At 37.5% G+C, this 26,480-nt stretch overlaps 1 protein-coding gene across 1 annotated transcript in view; it reads left to right on the plus strand.

Moving 5' to 3' along the window:
* Nucleotides 1–658: 658 nt before the first annotated feature.
* The window catches only part of LOC123658633, a 32,742-nt gene continuing 6,920 nt past the window's right edge, over nt 659–26,480 (plus strand). Inside the window, exons 1-27 of the mRNA XM_045593998.1 lie at nt 659–694; nt 767–1,057; nt 1,332–1,473; nt 1,773–1,870; nt 2,997–3,232; nt 4,366–4,447; nt 4,964–5,029; nt 6,006–6,127; nt 11,031–11,132; nt 11,757–11,857; nt 12,663–12,871; nt 13,512–13,703; nt 15,006–15,181; nt 16,163–16,227; nt 17,011–17,055; nt 18,495–18,667; nt 19,367–19,447; nt 19,897–20,111; nt 20,178–20,216; nt 20,824–20,922; nt 22,783–22,791; nt 25,573–25,679; nt 25,796–25,849; nt 25,966–26,031; nt 26,148–26,213; nt 26,245–26,310; nt 26,427–26,480. Of these exons, the coding sequence (XP_045449954.1) occupies nt 659–694; nt 767–1,057; nt 1,332–1,473; nt 1,773–1,870; nt 2,997–3,232; nt 4,366–4,447; nt 4,964–5,029; nt 6,006–6,127; nt 11,031–11,132; nt 11,757–11,857; nt 12,663–12,871; nt 13,512–13,703; nt 15,006–15,181; nt 16,163–16,227; nt 17,011–17,055; nt 18,495–18,667; nt 19,367–19,447; nt 19,897–20,111; nt 20,178–20,216; nt 20,824–20,922; nt 22,783–22,791; nt 25,573–25,679; nt 25,796–25,849; nt 25,966–26,031; nt 26,148–26,213; nt 26,245–26,310; nt 26,427–26,480 (2,992 nt within the window). The remainder of the gene's footprint in view (nt 695–766; nt 1,058–1,331; nt 1,474–1,772; nt 1,871–2,996; nt 3,233–4,365; nt 4,448–4,963; nt 5,030–6,005; nt 6,128–11,030; nt 11,133–11,756; nt 11,858–12,662; nt 12,872–13,511; nt 13,704–15,005; nt 15,182–16,162; nt 16,228–17,010; nt 17,056–18,494; nt 18,668–19,366; nt 19,448–19,896; nt 20,112–20,177; nt 20,217–20,823; nt 20,923–22,782; nt 22,792–25,572; nt 25,680–25,795; nt 25,850–25,965; nt 26,032–26,147; nt 26,214–26,244; nt 26,311–26,426) is intronic.

A 26,480-nucleotide genomic window follows, 5' to 3' on the forward strand; every position in this document is an offset into this window, starting at 1 on the left:
TATTTTATTTTTTTTAAAGAATATACCTACTAAGCTAATCCAACAAAAATTGTAGTTATATAATTACACAGAAATACATGCTCTAGTAGAATGTCACAATATTACATTGTATTTTAATAACCAAATACTTTATATAATTTATAGACAATTTACTAGTTGAGATTTTTACTTTCTACAAAAGTCTATATAAATCCGCCAAAAAGGAGATGGAAACGATTCCATACATTCTTGAGCCAAAATATAATGAAATTAAAATGGTATCAAGTAATGCATTTAGGCTTATTGATCCCTCGCTGAAAAATATTTATATATTTTGTCTATCTGAGAGTGGAGTTATTAAACTTTTTGTAAAAGTGAGGTTATGTTACAATGTCCATTAAAAAACCCGATCACTAAGTTCTTGTAGCACTAATATTTGTTATTATATTTAGTGAAGAATGTTTGAAAACTCATTAAAAATATTGATATACACTATAGACCAAGTAATGTAATATTTATATACTCTTTGAATTGGAAATGGCAACACATAAATAGGCACGCCATTTTGTAATTCTGAGCATGTTGACCTGCTCACGAAGATGAGTTTCTTCAAGCAAATAATTATTTTTAATAGTGTAGTTCTATAATTATTTAAGTCTTAGTAAATTAAATAATCAAAATGGATATGCCGGAAGTTAAAGCGTTCAACGCGGAGGTATTATTTCGTTACATTTTCGTGACGATTTATTTTAACCGTGGCATCGTACTTACAAATCTTAACTTTCAGTTATCCGGGTTGTACGAGAACAGGCCTCCAATTTCGAAGGCCAAGATGAGTGCTATAACAAGAGGTGCTATTAAGGCCATAAAATTCTATAAACATGTTGTACATAGTGTGGAAAAGTTCATACAAAAGTGCAAACCTGAATACAAAGTGCCTGGCTTGTACGTTATAGATTCTATCGTTAGGCAGTCGCGGCACCAATTCGGACAGGATAAGGATGTTTTCGCGCCAAGGTTTGCTAAAAACATGCAACAAACATTCGCCAATCTGTTCAGATGTCCTGATGATGATAAGGTATTATATAAAGTTAATTTTAGGTTATATCCCGACTGTTTAATTCTTATCTTTGAGAAAATGTTGTTAGTTCATGTTTATTTAAAAATTTGAAAATTTTGATTAACTTGCAAAATACACTATAATAAGTTGTATATTAAACATTTATAAATAGTCATCTGTGTTATCTCTTAGTATTAAATCATATAAAAACTTTTTTTGAAAATTTGCCACTGTACCGTATTACGTTAATCTTAATCTAACTAATAATATTTAATCTTTAAATAATTTTCAGCGTAACATCATAAGGGTTTTAAATTTGTGGCAAAAGAATAATGTATTCAGTCCAGAAGTTATCCAACCATTGCTGGACATGGCCGATCCCAACCATCCACTGCATTTGGAGATAATGCAACAACAAAATAATACTGCTAATGGTAAATGAACATTTTCACATTTCACTATATACTGAATTCTTTATAATATGTATATATATTATAATATATACATATACAATATGTGTATATAAATAGCCTCTATAACGCTATCAAAAGATGACGGTATCTAATGGATAAAAGATAATATATTATTCTTTTTTAACATCAAACTACCGTATATATATATATATATATATATATATATATATATATATATATTTCTTTTTTCTTTTTTCTTTAATAAATAATGTGTATATGAAATTTTACTAAAAGTTTCTTAAATCATTTATGTTTTGCAGGAAGTAGTCTAAATATAAATCACAATACGTCAGACAACAAAATATCGCCCATGCCCCGGCAGGACTCACCACATACATCATCCCCAATGGGTGATGCGGTAATAATTTTCTACTTAACTCTAATCATAAAAAAAATTATAATATAAACATTAAGTCAAGTACTGTTTTTAATTATTAAAGATAATACATTTCTAAATAAACAACTGATAAGACATCTTACCAAGTTACATCATAATTGTACAGGTAATACCGATCTAAAGCCATACGTATATGTAGCATATTTGCAGAAAATTATACTGTATATTTCAAATGCCTCTCATATACATACTACAAAATAGTTTTATAAGAAACTAGCTGACCCGGCGAACTTCGTATCGCCTAACACAAACTTTATCGTATGGTATTAAAGTTCAAATTGACTTTTAAGTATTATCACAAATCTTTTGTATGGGAGTATAGAAAAGTGTTGTTTTTAGACTTTTTCAGGAAATTTAAATTTTTTCTTTTTAGAATTTTTCTCTCCGTAAGAACCATCCTCGTACTTCAAGGAATATTTTAAAAAAAGAATTGGCGAAATCGGTCCAACCGTTCTCGAGTTTTGCGCTTAGCAACACAATCAGCGACTCATTTTTATATTATAGACAAGTCATAATTTGTATGACTAGAGAAAAAAATCTTTGTAAGCGGAGTATAAAGAGGTCTTGATGGTCGGACTTTTTCCTAGTCACAACTATTATACTAATTACCACGTCTTATGTTAATTATTAATTTCAATACAAAAATAATATTTACCTCCAACATTTAGGGCCTGCTTCACCACTTGTGGATAACGCTACTTGACGAATGACGTTACAAATAGACTTTGACAGCGGGAAGTAGAACAGGCCAGTAGGGCTTGCTTCTCCTCAATTAATAAAATGCAACTTTCAGATTAATATATGTGAATAGAAATATCTTATTAATGTAGTAGAATTCGATGGTAAAAAAGAAATAAATCAAAAACTTTACTTTCGGTTACCGTTATCTGTCAAGTAGAGTTACCCACAACTGGTGAAACACGCCTTAGAGAGTTACTGCTCAAATTATTATGATGTGAGTTGTAAAAGACTAACTTGTTAGTTAAACATTTCTCTTAATCACACAATTAGTCTAATTACCACTAATCAATGTCAATTCTTCTTCTAATTAAGGTGATATAACTAATAATTTCATTAAAATTTCCAGTTCCAAGACGACAACTCGAATCCTCCTCCAGCAAAGTTCAATCGTAAATTGCTCAATGATTTTGAATATGAAAGTGAAGATGACCAGATGTCTGAGCCACAGCACAGTACCGCTCACTCCGCTCACAGTACCCACACAACACACACAACACATACAACACACAGCTCTCATAACGCACACACTCACAACACACATACTTCTCATAATGTACATAATCCTACGGACGCGCTTGGCAGGTGAATTTTCATAATTTTTTTATCATAATTTTATGATGTTCAATAAGTAAAAGTGAGGTATTTAATAAGTTTTGATATTCTTCAGTATATAAGCTTCCTATCTAAAGGATTTTCGAAACTGGTTCAGTAAATCCTAAGTGTAAATTACAAAATATGCTAAAAATGTATTCCTAATTGTAATTAGGGACAAAACCATACTGGGCCATTTTTTATGCCAAGAAATTCCACCTCTACCTATTATTTTCGCTATAAACCATTAGTATAACAACATTATTGTAGTATCAACTCGAGTTGATTTGCGCTTCTTCTTGAATACTGGCTTCCGTGAGGATTTGCCAAGGTTGATTTGCTCGACAGCTGCATTTTACTGCAAACTGTCAGTTTTAAATCAGCTGACATCTTGACATGTGTGCATTAGTATTGCCAGTTTTAAGCACCATGCTTTATCAGTGTATACAAAAAGAAAAAAAATTTTAGCCTAATTCTGTGGTGTTAAGAAAATGTTGGTAGAAAGACTCAGCTTAGGCCCACATCTTTTACCCAAGTACCGCAAAGCCAAAAAAAAGTGTTATAATTTTAGCAGTCTATTTGTGTATGTTCAGACAAATTAGGTATCATTTAGATAAATTAGGTATCATTGGAAGTGTCTTAATCATCCGCCGGTTATAGGCTATATGAAACCCACTAAAAGAAATAAAGTGACATACAAAATAGTTTTTGTCGTAGTTGGATTCTAGTTTGAAACTTTCTTTATCTTTTTTTTAATGCAATATATAGTGGTAAGCGCTTACCGTAGCTTATGGACACCTGCAACGCCAGAATCATAACCATAATAATTACAATTGTGTTGCCGACCTAACTCCCGATCCTCCCCAGGAGCTCTGGTCACCTTACTTACCACAGCAACAACACTATTTCAGAGCAGTATTATTTAGCTGTGATCTTCTGTAAGGTAGAGGTACTTCTCTAGTCGGGCTGCTCCAGATTTTGAGCAGAATATTCCCTGATAGGTGCCCACCTCAGTTAAATCTTTATAAATACAATACTTACTACCAATACTTCTGTGTAGGTTCTATACTACTTTTTCTAGACATAAATATGTAATGTAAATGTATTGAATTGTCCCGTTTCAGTATATTAACAAATCCAGAAATAATGAGACAATTGCAAAGTCTGCAAGCACAAATGCAGTTGATGACTGGAATGCAAATACCTGTAAGTTTTAACCTTATTTAACATCTCAGCTGTTTTTATTATTATTATTATTTTTTATAAATAAAACTAAGTGGGCCAACAAGCCTACGGCTCACCTGATGGTAAGCAATTACCATAGCCTATAGAAGCCTGCAACACCAGAAGCATCGCAAGCGCGTTACTGACCCTACCCCCAATCCCCCAGGAGCTCTGGTCACCTTACTCACCAACAGGAACACAACACTGTTTGAAAGCAGTATTATTTATCTGTGATTTTCTATAAGGTCGAAGTACTAACCAAGTCGAGCTGCTCCATTTTTTCAGCAGGAAATTTCCTGCTGTGCCCTACTTCAGATTAAAAATTACTTCAATTTAAAACTCTCAGTTTTTTCTATATTTTAAAAAAAATCGATTTTCATTTACTCGGAATAAATAACATTTAGATAATTTTTTTATTATTATTAGCCAAATTATGTTGCTAATAATTATTCATAAGCCTTTATTAAGAAGTAATTAGTAAATCCATGTTGATTTCAGAATTTAATGCCAATGATGTCAGATATGCAACTACAACAGAATCAAAATCAAAATCTTCCGTTTCTAGTAAGTTCTGGGTGATTTTAATTTATAATAAATATAAGTGTTTTGATAAAGCTTAGTTGATTTTATAAGGTGTGCTAATAGAATATATTATACATAGTAATATTAAAAAAACTGAAAAGTTTGTTTAACGCTAATCTCAGGAACTACTGGTTCAAATTGGATAATTCTTTTTGTGTTCGATAGCCTATTTATCAAAGAAGACTATAACATATTTTTCCTCTCAAATTAACTCCTGGGAAACTGCAGGGCACAGCTAGTTATCTATATGTAAAACAGATCTCGCCAATAGTTGCTATTAGTGATTGTTAGGGTATAGTTCGCGTCATGTAAAAAGAACGCTGTCCTTGAAGCTGCGCAGAAGCGATTTATCGGTCTATTTGGTGGTACGGGGTAGGGGGACGGGAGTGTTTATCACTGTCGCATGCTTGCCGGTGTGCTATTGGTTGACAGCGGTTGACAGTTCGACGACGTCGACTCAAATTATTATCGCGCACAAAAGTTTTAAATTACAAAATTCTCCATTTACTATTTATTTCACTAAAAAACAATTATCAATTTATCATTTTAAACACATAAAAACTATTAAGATACGAATATCGAGAGTACAGATAATTATTATTTTTGAATACGACATTTCAATAACTAAAAAAATTTGTTATTGCTTTTGTTTAAAAAAAAATTGTGATTTTGTAAAGTGATAATTATTATACTTATTTAGTCCGAATAATTCGCACTGGTATTTCTAGTATTTTTTAATGTACCTGCCAATAACCATTATACGAAGCCGCGAGTGAAAGCCTAATTAAAAAATAAAACAGTAGTACTTGTGCGCGAGTATACCCATGCGCAAACGCACCCCCTCCAGTTTCTTTCAGCGTTCTTTTTACATGACGCGAACTATACACTAGTTATAAGAAATGAAATCTGTATGTTATGTTTGATCTGAATATTATTATTTATTTATTTTTAATTTCAGAATTCACAACCAGAACAACAAAAACAGAATGAATCCAAAGACGACATGGCTAATGAATCAGATATAGAGTTTGTTGAAACCGGACCACAAGTTATAGAAATACCTGATGCCAATGACTCAAGGTACAAAAGATTTTATTTTAATTAAACCAAAGAATTATTAAAAAATATGAAGTAATTTTAGTATAAATTTGTTTGATTGAAATTATAGTGTGTGGATTTTTAAATTAACTTTGACACAACAAGTGTATAATTACGTACAGTTGGAAGTATAGTTCGCGTCATGTAAAAAGAACGCTGGTCTTCAAGCTGTGCAAAGGCGATTTATCGGTCTATTTGGTGGTATGAGGTTGGGCGCGGGGTTTGTGTATCACGCGCCGCATGCTTGCTGGTGGTTGCCATTTACTTATTTATTTATTTATTCAGAAAACCAACAGCTTCTTATATACTATTCTTATCATAAAGCATATCACAAAAAATCATGCCAATAACAGGTTTCCCTAAAGTTGCCATTGGTTGGACAGTTCGACGTCGACCCAAAATACTATCGCGCACAAAATATTTAAATTACGAAATAGTTTTACATAGAGAAGTGAGAAAAATTGTTTATAACGTATAATTCGCAAAAGAACGCTGGCTGTCAAGATGCGCAAAGGCGATTTACAGTATTGCCAACTCTTAAATAACTTTTTCGTACTGTCCATTTTTTAACCGACTTCCAAAAAAGGAGGAGGTTCTCAAATCGACTGTTTTTTTTTTATGTTTGTTACATCAGAACTTTTGACCGTGTGGACCGATTTCGCCAATTTTTTTTTTAATCGAAAGGTGGTGTGTGTCAATTGGTCCCATTTAAATTTATTTGAGATCTAACAACTACTTTTCGAGTTATATCTAATAATGCGTTATTACTTGACGCTTTATTCGTCGACCTACGTTGTATTATACCGCATAACTTTCTACTGGATGTACCGACTTTGATAATTCTTTTTTTGTTGGAAAGGGGATATCCTTAGTTTAGTACCATGATAAGGAAACCAGGATCTGATGATGGGATCCCAGAGAAATCGAGGAAAACTCTCGAAAATCCGCAATAACTTTTTACTGGGTGTACCGATTTTGATAATTTTTAATTTAATCGAAAGCTGATGTTTGTCATGTGGAATATAAATTTTTATTGAGATCTCGTAACTACTTTTTGAGTAATCTTTAATAACGCGTAGTTACTTGACTATTTTTTCGTCGATCTACGTTGTATTACTCGTCGATGTAATTGAAGTCGGTTTTTTTCGTTTGCGAGCAAACACAATTATTTGGAACAGTCTTATTTGGTAAACAAACCCCTGTCAATCGCAATTCACGATTTTTCCCCATTTATCACTCACTTTCAACATATTAGGTTACGAAGATTTGTATAACTCCATTTACTATTTATTTTACTAAAACCAAATATCAATTTATCATTTTAACACATAAAAACTAAAATACGAATGTCGAGAGTACAGATACAATTAGTATTTTTGAATATGATATTTCAATATCTTTTTTCATAAGGCAAAGGGGGATAAGGGGATGTGGTGTGTGTGGCTCCCTTTTTAGCAAAAGCCTCACAATTATTCCACTGCTAACTCTACCGGCGACAGCAACTAAAAAACTTGATTTTGTTTAAAAAAATTGTATTTTTGTTAAGTGATAATTATTATACTTATTTAGTACCAATCACCATTATACGAAACCGCGAGTGAAAGCCTGATTAAAAAGTAAAACAGTAGTACTTTCGTGCGCGAGTGTACCCATGCGCAAACACACCCTCTCCAGTTTCAGCGTTCTTTTTACATGACGCGAGTTATAGCAGTAATTACTTGTCTTTTGTGATAGTAATGTGACAGGATTGTTCAGTCACATGCTCTTTTTGTGAATAGGGTCAGTAGAAAAAAGCCTGATAATTAGTAGGTTTTAGGTTTGGGTCATTTTACATGTAAAAATGTAATCATATATTGATTCACTACATTTTTATGTCCTAAGAAAATACTTGATAGTAGTTGACCAAGATCCAATAAGTCTAGAAACATATATACAGAGCTGCCAGTTACCATAATTTTCTTCATGTATTAGTCTGAATTTATTTTAAATATTATTTTTATATACAATATTATAATATACCTCTCTAGTTTATACCATAATAAGAAACATAACAAGAAAAAAAAATAACTGGGAAATGAGTACAAAATCCGTATCGCTAAAGATTGATCTATTTCAGGTAACCAAATGGTGAAGGTGTAAAAATTCAATAAATAGGTACAAATATATAAATACATACATACATACTACTAGACATATATACAAACTTACTAATACATAATATAGACATTTATTTTAAGAGTTAACAGAGGTATGGCACAACAGGAATAGGGTATTCCACTATGTTTGAAAAATTATTTCAAAATGTTGATTTTCTGATAAAAAGCCACTCTTAAACACTCTTTCATGCCATAAAATTAATAATTTAACCATTCAAACCATTTTTATTTCCGCGAAAACGCTATCAGCCATTTTGGTGACGTAATATGTTTTAAAACAAAAGTCGTGTATGACGTATGTAAGACCGAACTCGTTCAATACATCAAAAGTTCAATACCTTATACATATACTCTATCGTTCAACGTTAACAGCTACAAATATTTGGTGTTTTTGTGTAAATTAATGAATTACAATAGCTATCGTCGGTGTGTAGTGTCTAGCTGTGCAAATACTAGCATTAAGAAAAAACTATTAAGGCTTAATTTGGCAGTAACATAAGGAATAAAACATAACCTAACACTTTCTAACATTATTTTTCAAACTAGGTATACCCGTACTAAAAAAAAAAAAATATATATATATATATATACAATAATATAACAAGTAATACTTACAAAGATGTTTTAACATTCCGAAATTCGACAGAACAGAAGTCTGGGTTACAAGCAAAAAACTTTGCAACCATCATTGAATCAATGTTTGGCAGATTCGTACTATAATAGGCTTTTACAAAACCTTTTTGAATTTTAATAAATAAATAGGTACAAATGAAATGCACTAACGAAAGAGCACAACTATTACTCCTTGAAGTTAAAGATAGATATGTACCTAGCTGTTTACAGCACTGACAGAACTTTGTTTTTGCCCATATGACGTCATACCATGGCGGGTCGTGTTTTAGGTCACGTGCATAGATCAAGTAAAAAGAATAGATAACGCACTTAGAACAAAAAAGTGAAGCCACTTTTTTAAATATGTGTGAGTGAGTGAAGTGTTGACACTTTTTAAAAAAAGTCCCTGAAATTTTTATTAAATGGGATTAAACACAATTAATTTAATATAGGTAAAATGGGTATGCGAAAATAAAAATCTGTTTATAGTTTTAAATATATTTACTCCTTTTTTGCTTCAAATTGTTAAATAAATCTATTGCAGCCATGTTTTGATTTAATGAATTATATAAATCTGTGTCAATGAAAATTGCGTTTTTAAGTAATTGATGATTCCTCTGAAGGGCAGTTCAGTTCCAGCAGAACAGTTCCTGTTTTAAAGACGTCTAACTCTTTGCTGTAATGATTTAATTTTTTTACATTTTTTTTTAAATAAAGTTCCTGTTTTTTTAACTTTTCTCTTAGTTTATGTTTTCTAGGTGTATCAAAGATTGAATCTTGGTTAACGACTAATTTAAGACTCATCCGGTAGGTCCTAAAACAAAAAATTCAACATTAAAATACCTAGTAGAAAGTAGTAGTATATACGTGATGGTACTCTGCGAAGTCCACGTTTTGTACCTTACATGTCAGCTTTATCAAAATGGTTTGAACAAACCACACTAGATGAGGATGGCTGTCGTTGTAGTTCATTTCAGCTCAGTCGCAAAGCAGCTACCTATTCTATCTATCTCCTATTAAAATATTCGTTGGAAACCTAAAATCATGATATTTAGTAGTAAAATATGAGTAGTTAATTCAAAAATTTAAACAGACAAAAACGAGTTAAAAATTCATATTGACTTCAATTTAGGTAAAACATAAAATCACACGATAAAAAAAAAACACAATAATGATGTCCACTTCCTACTTAATTATTTTTCTATGATTGCCTACAATTTACTTACCCGCATTTTGGGCTAATGGAAATAAAAATTACTGGTAACACTCCCTCGGTACGTCATTTCGGGGCATAGAAATTATAAGTTCCGAATAACCTCAATATTATTTTGGAATAACAAAAAATATAAAGTTTTGTATGTACTTACGTGTGAAACGATATTTCTTCAGACTTTTTGTTCACTTTAGTATTGTTTTTGCACCATTTAATTACAAAAGAACGGCATTTTATAGACAAAGTTACTGTACGAGGCCCCGTGAGATACTAACGAAAATGAGCGTAGTTTGATGCATATGTGTGCGTGAGCGCGTGTGTTTACTTGAAGGAGCCGAGTTTTGTGGCTTCACTAACAACAAAGGCCGCGCATTATCTACTTTTTTTTACTTCATCTATGGTCACGTGATATACAGATTAAAATATACGACTTTTAATTTGTATATAATAAAACAATATTATGCTTTTATAATTCTAAATCAGGATATTTAAGTGTATTTTGACATACATTTTAATTTTTATCAAATTTTATAATTATTTTTCACTACTGAAAGTACCCTATTTCTTGCACAAAATATAGAGCAGCCTGACTGGATAAGTACAGTACCTCGACCTTACAGAAAGAAGGTGACAGCTAAATAATACTGTTTTCAAGCAGTGTTGTGTACCTGTTGGGCGAGTAAGGTGACCAGAGCTCCTGGGGGAATGGGGATAGTGTCGGCAACGCGGTTGCGATGCTTCTGGTAGTACAAGCGTCTATAAACTACGGTAATAGCTTACCATCTGGTGAGCTGTACGCTTGATTGCTGACCTAGTTAAATAAATAAAAAAAACAGAGGCAGACAATGAATTAACAAATACACTTTTGATTCTTTGTAAGTTGACTAATCTCTGTATATTACAGGAGCCCGTCTCCACGTCGGAGGCACCGTTCCCGTTCAAAGTCTCCACGGAGACGTAGACGTTCCAGGAGTCGTTCTCCACGTCGCAGACGGGACAGAGACCGGTGAGTTTTATTAGAGCTTACGATAATTGTATTTGCTCTCAAACCTCCGTAGTACCTCGAGCTCAAAGCTTAATAGATAGTACTTACTGCTTTCAAGCAGTGTTGTGTTCCTGTGGTGAGTAAGGTGACTAGAGGGGGATCTTCTAGGGTGGGATTGAGGATAGGGTGGGCAACGCGCTTTCGACGCTTCTGGTGTTGCAGACGTCTATAAGCTACAGTAATCGCTTACCATCAAGTGAGACATAAGTTAGTTTGCTGAACTAGTTATTCATTAAAAAAATTTAATAAAAACTAACTTCAATATTTTTATTTTTTTAACAGACTTCCAAAAAAGAGGAGGTTCTTAATACGATTGTATTTTATTTTATTACCTCAACTTTTGACTGGGTGGTCTGATTTAGATAAAAAAAAATTTACTGGCAAGGTGCGTGTTATGTAGTTCCATTCAAAATTTCATTTTCCTGGTATATCTAATAATGCGTATTTACGTGATTATTTTTTGTGTACCTACGGTGTATTACTTGTTGTAATTGAAGTTGTTTTTTTCGTTTGTGAGCAAACACAATTATGTATAGAAAAGCTACAAAAAAAAGTTTATATAATATATTTTTATTACTGTGACAGCGATAAAGATAAAAATTACAAAGAACGAGAAGCAGAGAAGGAAAAACAAAGGGAAAGAGAGAAAAAAGGATTACCACCGATTAAGAAGGAAAACCTTAGTGGTAAGTTACAGCTGTTTATATATATTTTTTTAACATATCGTCTCCTAATTCTTATCTTGTATATCTTGATTCTGTGCAATGTAAAAAAGTGTGCTAATCCAGACTAAAATATTATATACCTGTAAAACCTTTTGATAGATTACTGGGTAGGAGTAGGTGTAAAATATATATTAAGCATACTGTTCAGAATATTCATAGGTTGGTTCAGTGTAAACAGTTGGTTAGGTTTCAGTTTTTCTTTTATTGTTTCATTACTATTTATCATTGGATTTAAGCGTATTAAATCAAAAGTATATAAAAATATTGCTAGGTAACAATTCATATTATCTGGTCTTTGTAATAAACATGCATTCAGCCTGTAGCATTCTACTTTTGGGCATAGGCCTATTTCTCCATGCAGGAGAAGGATCGGAGCTTAATGTACCACGCTGCTCTAATGTGGGTTGGCGAATTTATTCTCTACTATGAGTAACGATAGCTATCAAGGTGAACACGATAACAACCGGGACCGACGGCTTAACGTGCTTACCGAGGCACGGTGGGGAGCCCCACGAGGACTAACGAGATTGCCATAAGAGCGGTCCTGTGTAGCCGTGTATACATGGAGCTCTGTGGGCGCAGTTTGCAGCACGACGCTGTGGGTGGGGCACCAGTCGAAGGATCGGAGCGAATATATTCCCTACTATGAGCGATCGTATTGCTATCAGGTGTACACGATAACAACCGGGACCGACGGCTTGACGTGCTTACCGAGGCACGGTGGGAAGCCCCACAGGGACTAACGTATGTGTGTGGTGGGTGGCAGTGTGCAGCACGACGCTGTGGGTGGGGCACCTGTCGAAGCTGGCCACGCCCGAGGAGCTGTCGGACCTGTTCGGCGCGTTCGGCGGCGTGGTGTCCATCGACGTGGTGGCGCCGCGCGGCTGCGCCTTCGTGGTCATGGAGCGGCGCCGCGACGCCGCGCGCGCCAAGGACAAGCTCAACCGCCACAAGCTGCACTCCAAGGAGATCACCGTGAGTCCGCTCCCTCCACCTGGTACTGACCCTGTGCCGCCGTGTATACATTAGAATGATGGTCCACAATCGACCGCCATAATGTACTTTTAACTGAGGTAGGGAACAGCAAGAAATTTTCTGCTCAATACATGTAGCTGTCCAACTGAGGTAGCACCTCGATTTTACAGAAGATCACGACAAAAGATGCTGCTCTCGAGTTGTGTTGTGTTCCTGTCTCGAGTGAGGCAGGCTGGGTTTTTTGGGACGGTGCGCGTTTGCGATGCTTCTGGTGCTGCTAGTGTGTATAGCCCATGGCAACTGCTTACCGTCAGGCCATACACTTCTTTGCCAACCTAATCGTATCAAAAAAACCAAGGATTGCGTAGAAGAGATACCACTATTATTATTACCACTTATTTACTATTTTTCTTTGTTTCCTATAATTTTAGTCTATAATAGATTTATTATTATTATACTCCTTAAATTATTTTATTTAAACTTTGTGTTTTTAGTGATATTAGAGTTGTCGAGTAGAGTTCGTAAAGCTTGTAAGACACCCGTAACTTAGCGTGTTACTACACGTATATATTACTATAAACATTATTTTAATTACTTATATTAGTTATAACAATGATATAAGGAGTCCGTCGCTGCGCAGGTCGCGTGGGCGGCCGGCAAGGGCGTGAAGGGGCGCGAGTGGAAGGACCACTGGGAGGCGGAGCTGGGCGTGGCCTACCTGCCGTGGGCGGCGCTGCACGCGCGCTGGCTGCTGGGCGCGCTGTCGCTGGACGCGCTGGAGGACGGCGGCGCCGTGGACGAGGACACGCTGCCGCCCTGGCTGCCGCCGCGGGTGCGCTCTTGTGTCTCGCCACTTTAGACTCCACATTCGTCTAACTGTTCGCTTTACACTCTCACCCAGTGTTGGGCAAATTTTAATTGCAACAACAATTAAAGATTAACAATTAATTAATTGGTAAATGTAACCACAACAATTAACAATTGATCAATTGTAATTCTGGAAAATTACAATTAACAATGTTATTATTAACTGTAGTAGTAACCATTAACAATTAATTAATTGTTAATGGTGCTTTACTACAATTGACAATTAATTAATTTTCAATTGTTTCGTGAATTTTAATTAAAACTAACAATTAAAAAATGTTGCTGTATGCTGCTGTGGCTCCGGGTATTAATATATATATAGTGTATAGTATATAATGTATATGTATAGTATCGCGCCTTACCTCTTAATTTTCCTAAATCTTTAATTAATTTAGTTTTGATACATAAAGTTAATTTTAATTTAAATTGGTTTAATTGTGAGTTACAATTGACATACGTTAATCAAATTAATTTAATTGCAAGGTGCAATTAAAAGTTTAATTGCGACTAATTTAATTGTAATTAATTTAATTGCAATTACTTTTTTAGTCAATTAACAAGATAATCGACCATTTAATTGATTAATGCCCAACACTGCTCGCATCCCACCACTCATCTCCCCATTCACACCTCACCACTCTACACTATTATTTGCTAATATCGTTTTTTTTTTTTGTTTTAAAAAAAAAACATGAATTTCTTTCCACTAAGTTGTTTATAAAGATAAGTTAACCATATAGATTTTAAACAAATATTTACTGTCACCCACACCAATTCAAAGTTGTATTAATCACCTCTTTATCCCCACCTTACCACTAGTCACTATTCTATCTAGTTATTTCACACACTCCAGCCTATCGCAGTCCACTGCCGGACATAGGCCTCCACAAGTTTACGCGTGTACTCTTTTTTTTTATACATAGATAGGCTGGCGTTTGACCACCATTTCACCTGATGATAAGTGAAAATGCGGTCTAAGATGGAGCACGCTTACCTAGAAGTAACCTATTCACTCGCGACTTAAAGATCCCCAGATCACGTACTCGTGTGTTTTGCCCATAGTCACCACGCTTATTTCAATGGTTGCATATCGATGGCTCCTAAGTATACTGAGTCAACTAACAACTTTTGATAATTTCATTTTTTAAGATATTAATAACATTTACTTCATTTCCTATCTACTTATGTAAGAAAAAAATAAAGTTATTAAAAGTAGAGTTGACTCAGTATACTTAGGAGTCATCGATATGTAACGACGCCCCCACAGATACTCCCCAAGACGCTGCCGGACGGGCTGCCCGTGCTGCCGCCGCTGCTGGCTGGGCTGCCGGCGGGCCTGCCGCCCAGCAGCGTGCCGCTGGCCGCGCCCGCCCTGCCGCCCGCCCTGCCGCCCGCCCTGCCGGCCGCGCTGCCGCTGCCCGTGCCCCGGATGCCTCCACCCGGGTATGACGAACACATCAAATATATGAAGATACTTCATGGACCTTTTGTCACGATAGTTATAATATGTACTTACCTAAAACACACATCGTTGTATGAAAAAGCAGTACGTGAATTTCCTTCTTTAAATAGGAATAAAACATACTTTACAATAAATTTAGTATATTAGATAATAATATATTAAAAATGGGTTGCCTAAAAAATCCTGGACTGAATAATTTTGATTATTTAATTTAACAGCTGTCATGTTACCTCACAATATTTTCATGCAATATACATTTTTTGTTGGAATGCAAAACGTTATATTTGTAACTACCCACTTGGTACTGTAGCTATCACAGTCTACTCTGAGCATTAGTCTGCTGCTTAGCATATCATATGTCTGGATAATTTAATTTACTTACAAATTATTTCAATATCTACATATTTATAGTCTAAGCGGTGATTAACATAAATAGTTGTCAACCAACATAAGCACAAAAATTGATTTCACTTTTTTTTTCTTTATTATATTAGGCAAATGATAAATTTAAGGTCTGGTGTCCTGAAACGTGTTCAATTTTTTTCCTTTTTTTTTGTGAAATTGGCATTAAATTAGCAAGTCTCTTGATATAAATAATCATTACAGCCTATACAGTCCACTGCTGGACATAGGCCTCCAAAAGTTTACGCCAAAAACAACGTGAACTCATGTGTTTTGCCCATAGTCACCACGCTAGGCAGGCGGGTTGGTGACCGCAGTACTGGCTTTGTCGCACCGAAGACGCTGCTGCCCGTCTTCGGCCTATGTATTACAAAGCCAGCAGTTGGATGGTTATCCCGCCACCGGTCGGCTTTTTAAGTTCCAAGGTGGTAGCGGAACTGTGTTATCCCTTAGTCGCCTCTTACGACACCCACGGGAAGAGAGGGGGTGGCTATATTCTTTAGTACCGTAGCCACACAGTACATACTTGATATAAATAATAATATAAACAATTTTTCTAGGATGACCGGTGGTTTGCCACCGGGATTAGCGGGAGGCGTACCGTCAATACGACCACCTGTGCCCGGTGAGTATAATTAACATATAGAAAATAAAAATTTAATATCGTTGTTTAAGATAGGCCAAAAGCAGAGAATTTTCTTATAAAGGTTGATAAACAATCGTATGGCTCACTTGTTGGTAAGTGATTATCGTAGGTCATAGACACATCATCATCATCACCATCGCAAACGTGTTGCCCACCCTATCCTCAATCCAGGAGTTTTGGTCACCTTACTCACAACAAAAAATTAGCCGAGAACAGAGACCAATGGCGTAGGAGCGTGAAGGATGGTCAACAACATCATGATGAAGCCTGGTTTGGACTCTTATCGGACAGGAGAAACAAAAAACATCAAAACAGCGACATCAATGACACCAGCGCATCTTTTCCTTGTTCGGTGTGTGGTAGAGTCTGCCGCTCCCGTATTGGCTTGTACAGCCATCAGAAAAAATGCTCTTCAGACACCGTTTGAATCGTCTGGAACAGACGTAAAGGCCCATGATCATGACTCACAACAGGAATACAACACTGCTTGAAAGCAGTATTATTCAGCTGTAATCTTCTGTAAGGTCGAAGTACTTATTCGTCAGTCTGCAAATCTCTTTAAATTTCTTTAATACTATTCTGTATGATAATATATACTAATCACTACTGCTGGACATAGGCCTCCACAAGTTTACACCAAAAATAACGTGAACTCATGTCTTTATACTAATCAGTACAATATATACTAATCAGTAATCAATTAATTCAGTAATATATTACGCGAATACAGTATAGATAAGTAATTAAACTTTAATTTTTTAGGTCTTCAGCGTGAAGGTGCGCTGTTGGGCTTTCCTCCACAGACGGGTGAGTTTTTGATATAAAATACAATAAAATATCTTCATAGTTTATCGGAGTTATTTCAATACCTCTCTGCTTAATTGATATTCTAGTTTGTGACGTTTTATAGCCTATTTTTAACTTTAATATACAAATTGTCAAAAGAGAAATAGTAACCACTTTGTTGTGGTAATAATAATATATAAAAACAGTTTACTATCAGATAGATTGGTACAATTTTACACATATAAAAAACTAAATTTTAAGCTACCTAAATACAGTCTAGTAAGATAAAGAAGCATCTAATATTCTGATCTATCTTAGTGGTTTTATATATTACAATAATTAACGGTTTGTGGGACTCTGGCAACCCAAAGTTAAAGCTGGTGCTTTACCTGTGTAGATAAAACTATTTTACCCGGTCAGTTTTCTTTCTTTAAATTATTGCATTGTCACTCAGTGAGAACGTAACATTATTCTGGTTAAATATTTTTTAACACTGATCCAGTAGTTTCTAATCTTATCAACAACAAACAAACAAAAATACAAATATTTCCTCCTTATAATAAAGTTTTTTTTTTTTTGTTAACCCAATCCTACCCTATGCTTCGTGACCATCTTCAAAATAAGCAAAACAACCCCTTCGGCGTTTACCTAATACTTAAATAAACCCCTTCTTAGAATGCAAGATAAAATGATGATAGCAAACCATTCACAGACCGTTGATATAGTTAACACTGAAACATACGAGGAGAGGTTTTCTCTCTGACTATTTGACGGTGTTAGTGTATCACCGCCATGGTATAAGCGTTGGCTCTGATTGTCTTGCATTAATATTGTTTGATTGCATGAAAATACTGGCTTTATATAGGCTAATAATCGATATGGCAGTGTGTTAGGCAACTGAATTAAATATTAAATCCTGTACTCAAAGATCTCTTCATTTCACTAACTAAATGTTTAATTTATTATTTAATTTGTTTCCAATAAAACCAACCGATTCTAATTTACACGGACAAGTTTTTATGTGTAATAATGTGTATTGTAATTTTACAATATCCATACATATATAAATACTAGATGACCCGGCGAACTTCGTATCGCCTAACACAAACTTTATCGTATGGTATTAAAGTTCAAATTGACTTTTAAGTATTATCACAAATCTTTTGTATGGGAGTATAGAAAAGTGTTGTTTTTAGACTTTTTCAGGAAATTTAATTTTTTTTTTAATTTTTCTCTCCGTAAGAACCATCCTCGTACTTCAAGAAATATTTAAAAAAAAAGAATTAGCGAAATCGGTCCAACCGTACTCGAGTTTTGCGCTTAGCAACACATTCAGCGACTCATTTTTATATTATAGATAACTTAATAGACCACACAACAAGCACTAGATTTCGAAAATCCGGAGAAGAAACTCTCGTATTAACTATGTGAGTAGCTATCTAAGTCTGGGCGTGTTATAGGCATGGTGGGCGGTTTTCTGGGCGGCTTGATGGGCGTGGGCATGAACATGAACGTGGGCGGCCTGGTGCTGCCGCTTCCGCAGCACCCGCAGCACCCGCAGCACTCGCAGCACTCGCAGCACCCGCAGTTGCCGCAGCACCCGCAGTTGCCGCAGATACCGCAGCATGCAATGGTGAGTAGAAAGATTCATTTCGACACCAACAATTTATACTACGCCAATTCGATTTTTCGATAAGTTTGTTTTTTAATGTGAACTTGATAAAATGTGTTTTTATATGTAATAAAAAAAAAGTTGTGAAATTGCAATGAATAAATTAACTATTAAAGATACCAAATTTCAAATAAGTTTCTTAATTAATATAAAAGGTATCACGTTTTTCCCTTTTACAAGCCTCTATTGTAAAGTTCACTTTTAAGAGTTAGCTTAGTATAAATTGCTGGTGTCGATTTATGCCTTATTTAAGGATAATAATTGTGACGAAAGCACCAAATTTAATATATTTTTATTACGTTAATACACAAGCTTAGTCTAAAAAAAAAAAAACGAGTGCTGAAGACGAAAGAAGTAAAACTTCTTTTGCTTCTACAGTACTATAAGAAATGTAACTCTCTCTTTCTATCTTTACTAACTTATATCTCCCTCTCAACTTCCGTTCGCTTCGCCCGATCACACTTTTCATTACGCTCTCGTCACGCATTCACCAGCTTACTTCCTAAGTCAAGCATAAGTAAAGAAGTTTTACTTCCAAAAAAAAAAAATATCGATGCAATCAGGATATAAAATATGGCGGTATCAACTTACGAAGTATCCCTTGAATAATGATTTAGGTTTATAATAATATATAATATCTACATCTATAATATTCCATAGCCGGTATCGCGGCCCGAGGCTCCAGACGACGCCATGGATCTCGACAACGATGACCATGAGGAACCCATGCCTATGGATCAGGTGAGACACACTACATTTTTACATTTTTTATTAGCGACTCGCCTCGGCTTCGCACGGTTGCAAAAACTATTAGTGTTCCTCTAATATATTATGCATGTATTATACATATAAACCTTCCTCTGGAATCACTCTTATTTACTAAATAAAACCGCATCAAAATCCGTTGCGTAGTATTAAAGATCTAAGCATACAGACAGCGGAAAGCGACTTTGTTTTATTTATATTATGTATATGTAATGATAAAAATTATTTCTCAGAGATGTCTTATGATCTGTTTGAATATTTTGTTTCCTTATGATTATGATTTGTATGAATATTTTGTTTCCTATATCTACGATTTTATTTTTGTGTTACCCACACATTAGGAATTCTAAACATTTTTGAATATCATATCAAAAAAAATTTTGTTTCCTTATGACCTTTTTGATAATAATACATTTTATCCCCAGTTACAAGCGTTATTATCAAAACCGCCCCCGACTTTCAACTCGTCGGAACCACCCCCCGGTTTCAACCCCCAAGAACCGACCTTCGACGCCACACAACCTCCGCCGGATGAAAAGCGGGACGAGGAAAGGAGGGACCGGGATAAGGACCGTCGAGATAGAGACCGGGATAGGGATAGGGATCGTCGGGATAGGGAACGCAGAGATACACGGGATACGCGGGATACACGGGATACAAGGGATACACGGGATACGCGGGATACAAGGGATACGAGGGATACAAGAGACAGGAGGGAGCGGGACCGTGGCCGGGACAGAGACAGGTATTTATTCTTTTTTAACTGAGGTAGTGAACAGCACAATATTTCCTGCTCAAAATATGGAGCAGCCCGATTGTGGTAGTACCTCGACCTTACAGAAGATCACAGCTAAATAACACTGTTTTCAAGCAGTGTTGAGTTCCTGTTGGTGAGTAAGGTGACCAGAGCTCCTGGGGGAATTGGGGATAGGGTCGGCAACGTGTTCGCGATGCTTCTGATATTGCAGACGTCTATAAGCCACGGTCATCGCTTACCATCAGGTGAGCCGCTTGTTTGCCAATCTAGTCCAAAAAATGTTATTTTATCTCTAATATATAAAATTCTCGTGTCATGGTGTTAAACATTGAACTCCTCCGAAACGGCTCGACCGATTTTAATAAAATTTTGTGGGCATATCGGGTAGGTCTGAGAATCGGCCAACATCTATTTTTCACACCCCTAAGCTATGGGGGGGGGGATTAAGCGGGTTAATAAGCAATATATAGCAAAGCAACGTTTGCGGGGTCAGCTAGTAAAAATATATATATTCACAAATGTTATATTGAAACAAGTAACGTTGATATTATAAATACAAGCTCGTATTTACCAGTTTTATTTGTTTACTAACCAGAGAACGGGACGATCGCCGGGACCGCGACAGAGACCGCGGCCGGGAGCGCCGGGACCGGGACCGGGACCGGGAGCGGGACAGGGCGAGGGACCCCGACCGGTGAGTTGTAGCGTTGGATATCATCATTACGTTAATGAATATATGTATAGAGGATAGTATAGCCGACCGATGGCGGGATAACCATCCAACTGCTGGCTTTGAAATACACAGGCCGAAGACGGGCAGCAGCGTCTTCGGTGCGACAAAGCCAGTACTGCGGTCACCAACCCGCCTGCCCAGCGTGGTGACTATGGGCAAAACACATGAGTTCACGTTATTTTTGGCGTAAACTTGTGGAGGCCTATGTCCAGCAGTGGACTGTATAGGCTGTAATGAAAATAGAGGATAGTATTAGTCTAACTATCGTCATACATCGTGTGAGCGAATAGTGGGATGATCGACTTGATTAAGGGGCCCGATATCGTTGCACTGATTTCACTTTTTATATAAAACTACCGGGCTTGAACTTTGGTTAGACGAGATTTATTGAACTAATTTAAACTAAGAGTTAACAGTTATGGCCTCCTTGTCACCCTTGACCTCTCGCTTGGCCTGATCTCTTTACACAAAACAAATTTTCGTTTCTTCATATGTTATTATATAAACCAAATGATAGCGCGATTTAATCTACTACTAACGCCATCTTGTAGTAAATAATAAAATTATGTAAATTAACAATATATCAAAATTATAGCTCAATTTACTTCACAAGTAACGCCTTCTTTTAATGAATAGAAAAATTATACAAAACTAACTTTATAAAAATGATCTTAAACACGACTAAAGAAACTACGTCGTCAATGCGTCTGTTTTAATGATTTTTCACAAATCTCTTTCTAATCAGTGTTGTCAGCCTCAGGACGCCGCACCAAACTTCCGTTTTCATTCTGAATAATGACTGCCTTCGATATATATTATATTGAGATAGGGCGGAACATCAAAACCGCAACGAAAGCGAAACAAACCATAACTTTTCGAGAGTTGTGGAAGCAGGGTTGCTCCAAATGCGTCAAAGAGCTTGTTTAATTGTTTCGATGTGCGTTTACTTATATGTATATACGTTTTCGATAACGCGTTGATTGATGCAGCTTTCGATTCGATTTCGATGCAGGGTTCGATCGCCAGTTCCGGATCCTCGACATAGGAGAAAATCCTACTGGGGGCCGTTGAGTGTAGTGTCGAAGCGTTTATTCATTAACTTGTTCCTTAATATAGATGTACAAAACCCGAAATGTAATTGATAATTAAACGGACTTATCTCGGGTGAAGTTCTATCGTAATAGCTACTTATTAGTAGCTACTTAGTACTCGTTGGTAGGTCGTTGGCGCAGTTTTTAGTGACCATGATTTCTGTTCCACGGGTTGCGGCTTCAATTTTTGACTGATTCTGGGTGTGATATTTTTATTTATACGTGTATTAATTATTTCTATGTATATTTATCACAAAAAATATTTACATATACCAGTCGGCTGTTACCTATAAACACGAGCATTAAGAGGTAGGTATAGTGTGACAACCAAAAACCCATCTTGATCTTTTTCTAATGTATAATAAAAATTAATAACTATGGTATAAAATGTTATTTACATAATAAATTTGTTAAAAATTTCATGTATATTATATAACAACAGTCAATAAATTATAAACTGAATGACACCGACAAATATATTTATTAGCAAATAACAATACAACAATAATGCGTCTATGTCCCAGGATGTAAAGACCAGCGCATTAAAAAAGGAGTATAACTTTGCCTCCAAGTCCTTCAAAAGAGTCATCGCTGAGGCAAAAGCGGAGTACGTGGGCAGAATTGGGGAAAGATTGGTTCGACTTCCTTCGGGAACTCGTGCATTCTGGTCACTCGCCAAAGCTGTCCAAGGGAATTTTTGTAGGCCATCCCTACCATCATTGCAAATGAGGGACGACTCGTTGGCCCACACCGCGACGGAGAAGGCCGATCTTTTAGGCTCTCTTTTTGCTTCCAACTCGACTTTGGATGATAGGGGAAAAATACCACCGACGATCGCTCGGTGTGATACAATAATGCCGAAAATAATTTTTCAACAGAGCTCCGTACGCAAAGACCTTTTTTCGTTGAACGTCAATATGTCGAGTGGGCCCGATGGCATCCCTCCATTAGTGCTACGAACTTGTGCTCCTGAGTCGGCACCCGTCCTTACGCGTCTTTTTCGGCACTCTTATTCGTTAGGCGTTGTCCCACGCTCGTGGAAGATGGCTTTGGTGCACCCAATCCCTAAGAAAGAGGACCGCTTAGATCCGTCCAATTATAGACCAATTGCTATAACTTCCTTGTTCTCAAAGATTATGGAATCCATAATCAACTGCCAGCTCCGGCGGTATTTAGACGAGTACCAGCTGATTAGCGATCGCCAATATGGCTTTCAACGGAGTCTCTCGGCTGGTGATCTTCTAATATTCTTAACTCAGCGATGGGCGGAGGCAGTTCAGAGCAAGGGAGAAGCGCTGGCGGTTAGTTTGGACACAGCGAAGGCCTTTGATCGGGTGTGGCATAGGGCACTTCTAACAAAGCTACCATCCAATGGGCTTCCCGAGAAATTATGTAAATGGATCACCAGTTTTTTGGCAGACAGAAATATCAGGGTCGTTGTTGAGGGTGCATGCTCGGACCTCAAGTCTGTCAATGCTGGCGTTCCCCAAGGCTGTGTACTATCACCTACCTTGTTCCTTCAGCATATCAATGACCTGTTACAAACTAGTGGCATTCATTGTTATGCGGACGACAGCACCGGGGACGCCTTATACACAGGCCGTCCTAATATTTCTCGGGAACAAGTCGATGAGTGTTGGAACAATCTTGTGTCTGAAATCAAGTCTCTTTTAGCCAAAGTCTCGCAATGGGGACGACATAATCTAGTCCAGTTTAACCCTAATAAGACACAAGTTTGCGCGTTTACCGCAAAAAAATCATCTTTCGTCGTTCCTCTCAAATTTGAAGGCACTCCCCTAACAGCCTCGGCCAGTATTGGGATACTTGGCGTCGACATATCGAGCAATGTGCAATTTCGTGGTCATCTGGAAGGAGAGGCTAAACTAGCCTCGAAGAAACTTGGTGTGCTTAGTAGGGCTAAGCAGTATTTCATGCCTTGCCACCGCCTACAATTATATAAGGCGCAGATCCGGCCCCATATGGAATACTGCTCTCACCTATGGGCTGGAGTGCCCCAGTACCAGCTTCTTCCATTTGACCGTATTCAACGCCGAGCGGCTCGAATCATTGGTGACAAGATTGTCTCCGATCGGCTCGATTCTTTGGCGCTGCGTAGAGATGTCGGGTCACTCTGCATCTTCTACCGTATTTACCACGGGGAGTGTTCTGAGGAATTGTTCGGATTAATACCTACAATTCCACCACCGGACATCGCGTCAAAATTCAAAATCTCACCCACATCATTTCGATGTCTGGAAGTCTACGACAGCTCGTTTTTTGCGCCATTTTCTGCCACGCACGACCCCTCTATGGAACCAGCTGCCACCTACGGTATTTCCGAACCGATACGACCTAGGGACCTTCAAAAGAAGAGCATATTCCTTTTTGAAAGGCCGGCAACGCGCCTGCTAATCCTTTGATATAGCGGGTGTCTGTGGATGTTGTTTTTCACTTACCATCAGGTGAGCCAACTGTCCGTTTGCCCCCTCTTCTATAAAAAAATAAAAATAACAAGACAAACAGATTTAAATGCCTATTTGTATTGATAATGTGAGAAAAAAATTAAATTATACATTTGTTTACAGAAATTATCATTATATTGTTTTACAGTAATTTTCGCATATGTTTTTTATTTTTATGAAAGTATCAAATGCGGTTTATCACACTATAACAACAGTTGCTTGGCGCGTGTGAGCGAAAGAGACGGCTGCGCAGAATTTGGCGTTGATCTTACCTCTAAGAGCGCTGACGCTAGACTGATTTACTGGGTTTGATGCGTAGTATAGTATAGTATCTTCTCGTAGTATAGTATCTTTTTATTTTTAATACAAATGTTATTAAAAATAATTAAATATTTTAATTAATATTATTTTTTTATGTTACTAAATTATGTAAGTTTACTTTGGTATAGATAGTTCCTTAAAATTTCTTTGTTTTCTAAGAAAAATATCGCTTTTACAGTTGTACTTATTTGGAAAAATTTTGTAAATTTAAAATTTTATTACGTATTAGCGGAGATACAAATGGAAAAAAATCTGCATTATGTATCAACAAAAACGTATTCCACATATTACCATATTTTTTTATACAGTTTTAACATAGAGGTTATTGAAAAATAGGACTTCAAAGTATACATTTCGACCGTTTACTCAGGGAGGCGGCTGATTAAAAGGTTAATAATTTTGTACACACAATATAAATCAAAATTCTAATCTATTATCTTACTACAACAAAGGTTGCTCTATTATATTTCAAAAATATATATTACATTACTGCATCCAATACTGAGATTAACGACGTCAAAATATTACAATTTCGCGGATTGTTACCGATTTTTCTGAAATGGCTCTTTAAGTATAGGTTAAGTTAAGGTTAGTGACCTTAGGAACAGACCAACCTGTGTGTATGTTCAAAGATATTTGTGAGTTATATGAGAAATATATCAACATAGGCAGACGGATAATGTTGGCCCGTTTTTCGACACGCGAATGTTACGTTAAGTGAGTGGTGTTGCCGCCAGGTCGCGCAGTCGCGAGCGCTCGCCGCGCGCCGGGCCGGCGGCCGACGCGACCGAGAAGAGCCTGCAGGAGCGCCTGTGGGAGATGGCCAACGGGAAGCCCGCGCCCGGTGAGTGGTGTTCGTGTTCGTGGTCCGCCAGGTCGCGCGGCCGACAAGAGCCTGTGGGAGATGGCCAACGGGAAGCCCGCGCCCGGTGAGTGGTGTTCGTGTTCGTGGTCCGCCAGGTCGCGCGGCCGACAAGAGCCTGTGGGAGATGGCCAACGGGAAGCCCGCGCCCGGTGAGTGGTGTTCGTGTTCGTGGTCCGCCAGGTCGCGCGGCCGACAAGAGCCTGTGGGAGATGGCCAACGGGAAGCCCGCGCCCGGTGAGTGGTGTTCGTGTTCGTGGTCCGCCAGGTCGCGCGGCCGACAAGAGCCTGCAGGAGCGCCTGTGGGAGATGGCCAACGGGAAGCCCGCGCCCGGTGAGTGGTGTTCGTGTTCGTGGTCCGCCAGGTCGCGCGGCCGACAAGAGCCTGTGGGAGATGGCCAACGGGAAGCCCGCGCCCGGTGAGTGGTGTTCGTGTTCGTGGTCCGCCAGGTCGCGCGGCCGACAAGAGCCTGCAGGAGCGCCTGTGGGAGATGGCCAACGGGAAGCCCGCGCCCGGTGAGTGGTGTTCGTGTTCGTGGTCCGCCAGGTCGCGCGGCCGACAAGAGCCTGCAGGAGCGCCTGTGGGAGATGGCCAACGGGAAGCCCGCGCCCGGTGAGTGGTGTTCGTGTTCGTGGTCCGCCAGGTCGCGCGGCCGACAAGAGCCTGTGGGAGATGGCCAACGGGAAGCCCGCGCCCGGTGAGTGGTGTTCGTGTTCGTGGTCCGCCAGGTCGCGCGGCCGACAAGAGCCTGTGGGAGATGGCCAACGGGAAGCCCGCGCCCG

Source organism: Melitaea cinxia, chromosome 12 (assembly GCF_905220565.1).
Source record: "Melitaea cinxia chromosome 12, ilMelCinx1.1, whole genome shotgun sequence".
Classification (NCBI taxonomy): domain Eukaryota; kingdom Metazoa; phylum Arthropoda; class Insecta; order Lepidoptera; family Nymphalidae; genus Melitaea; species Melitaea cinxia.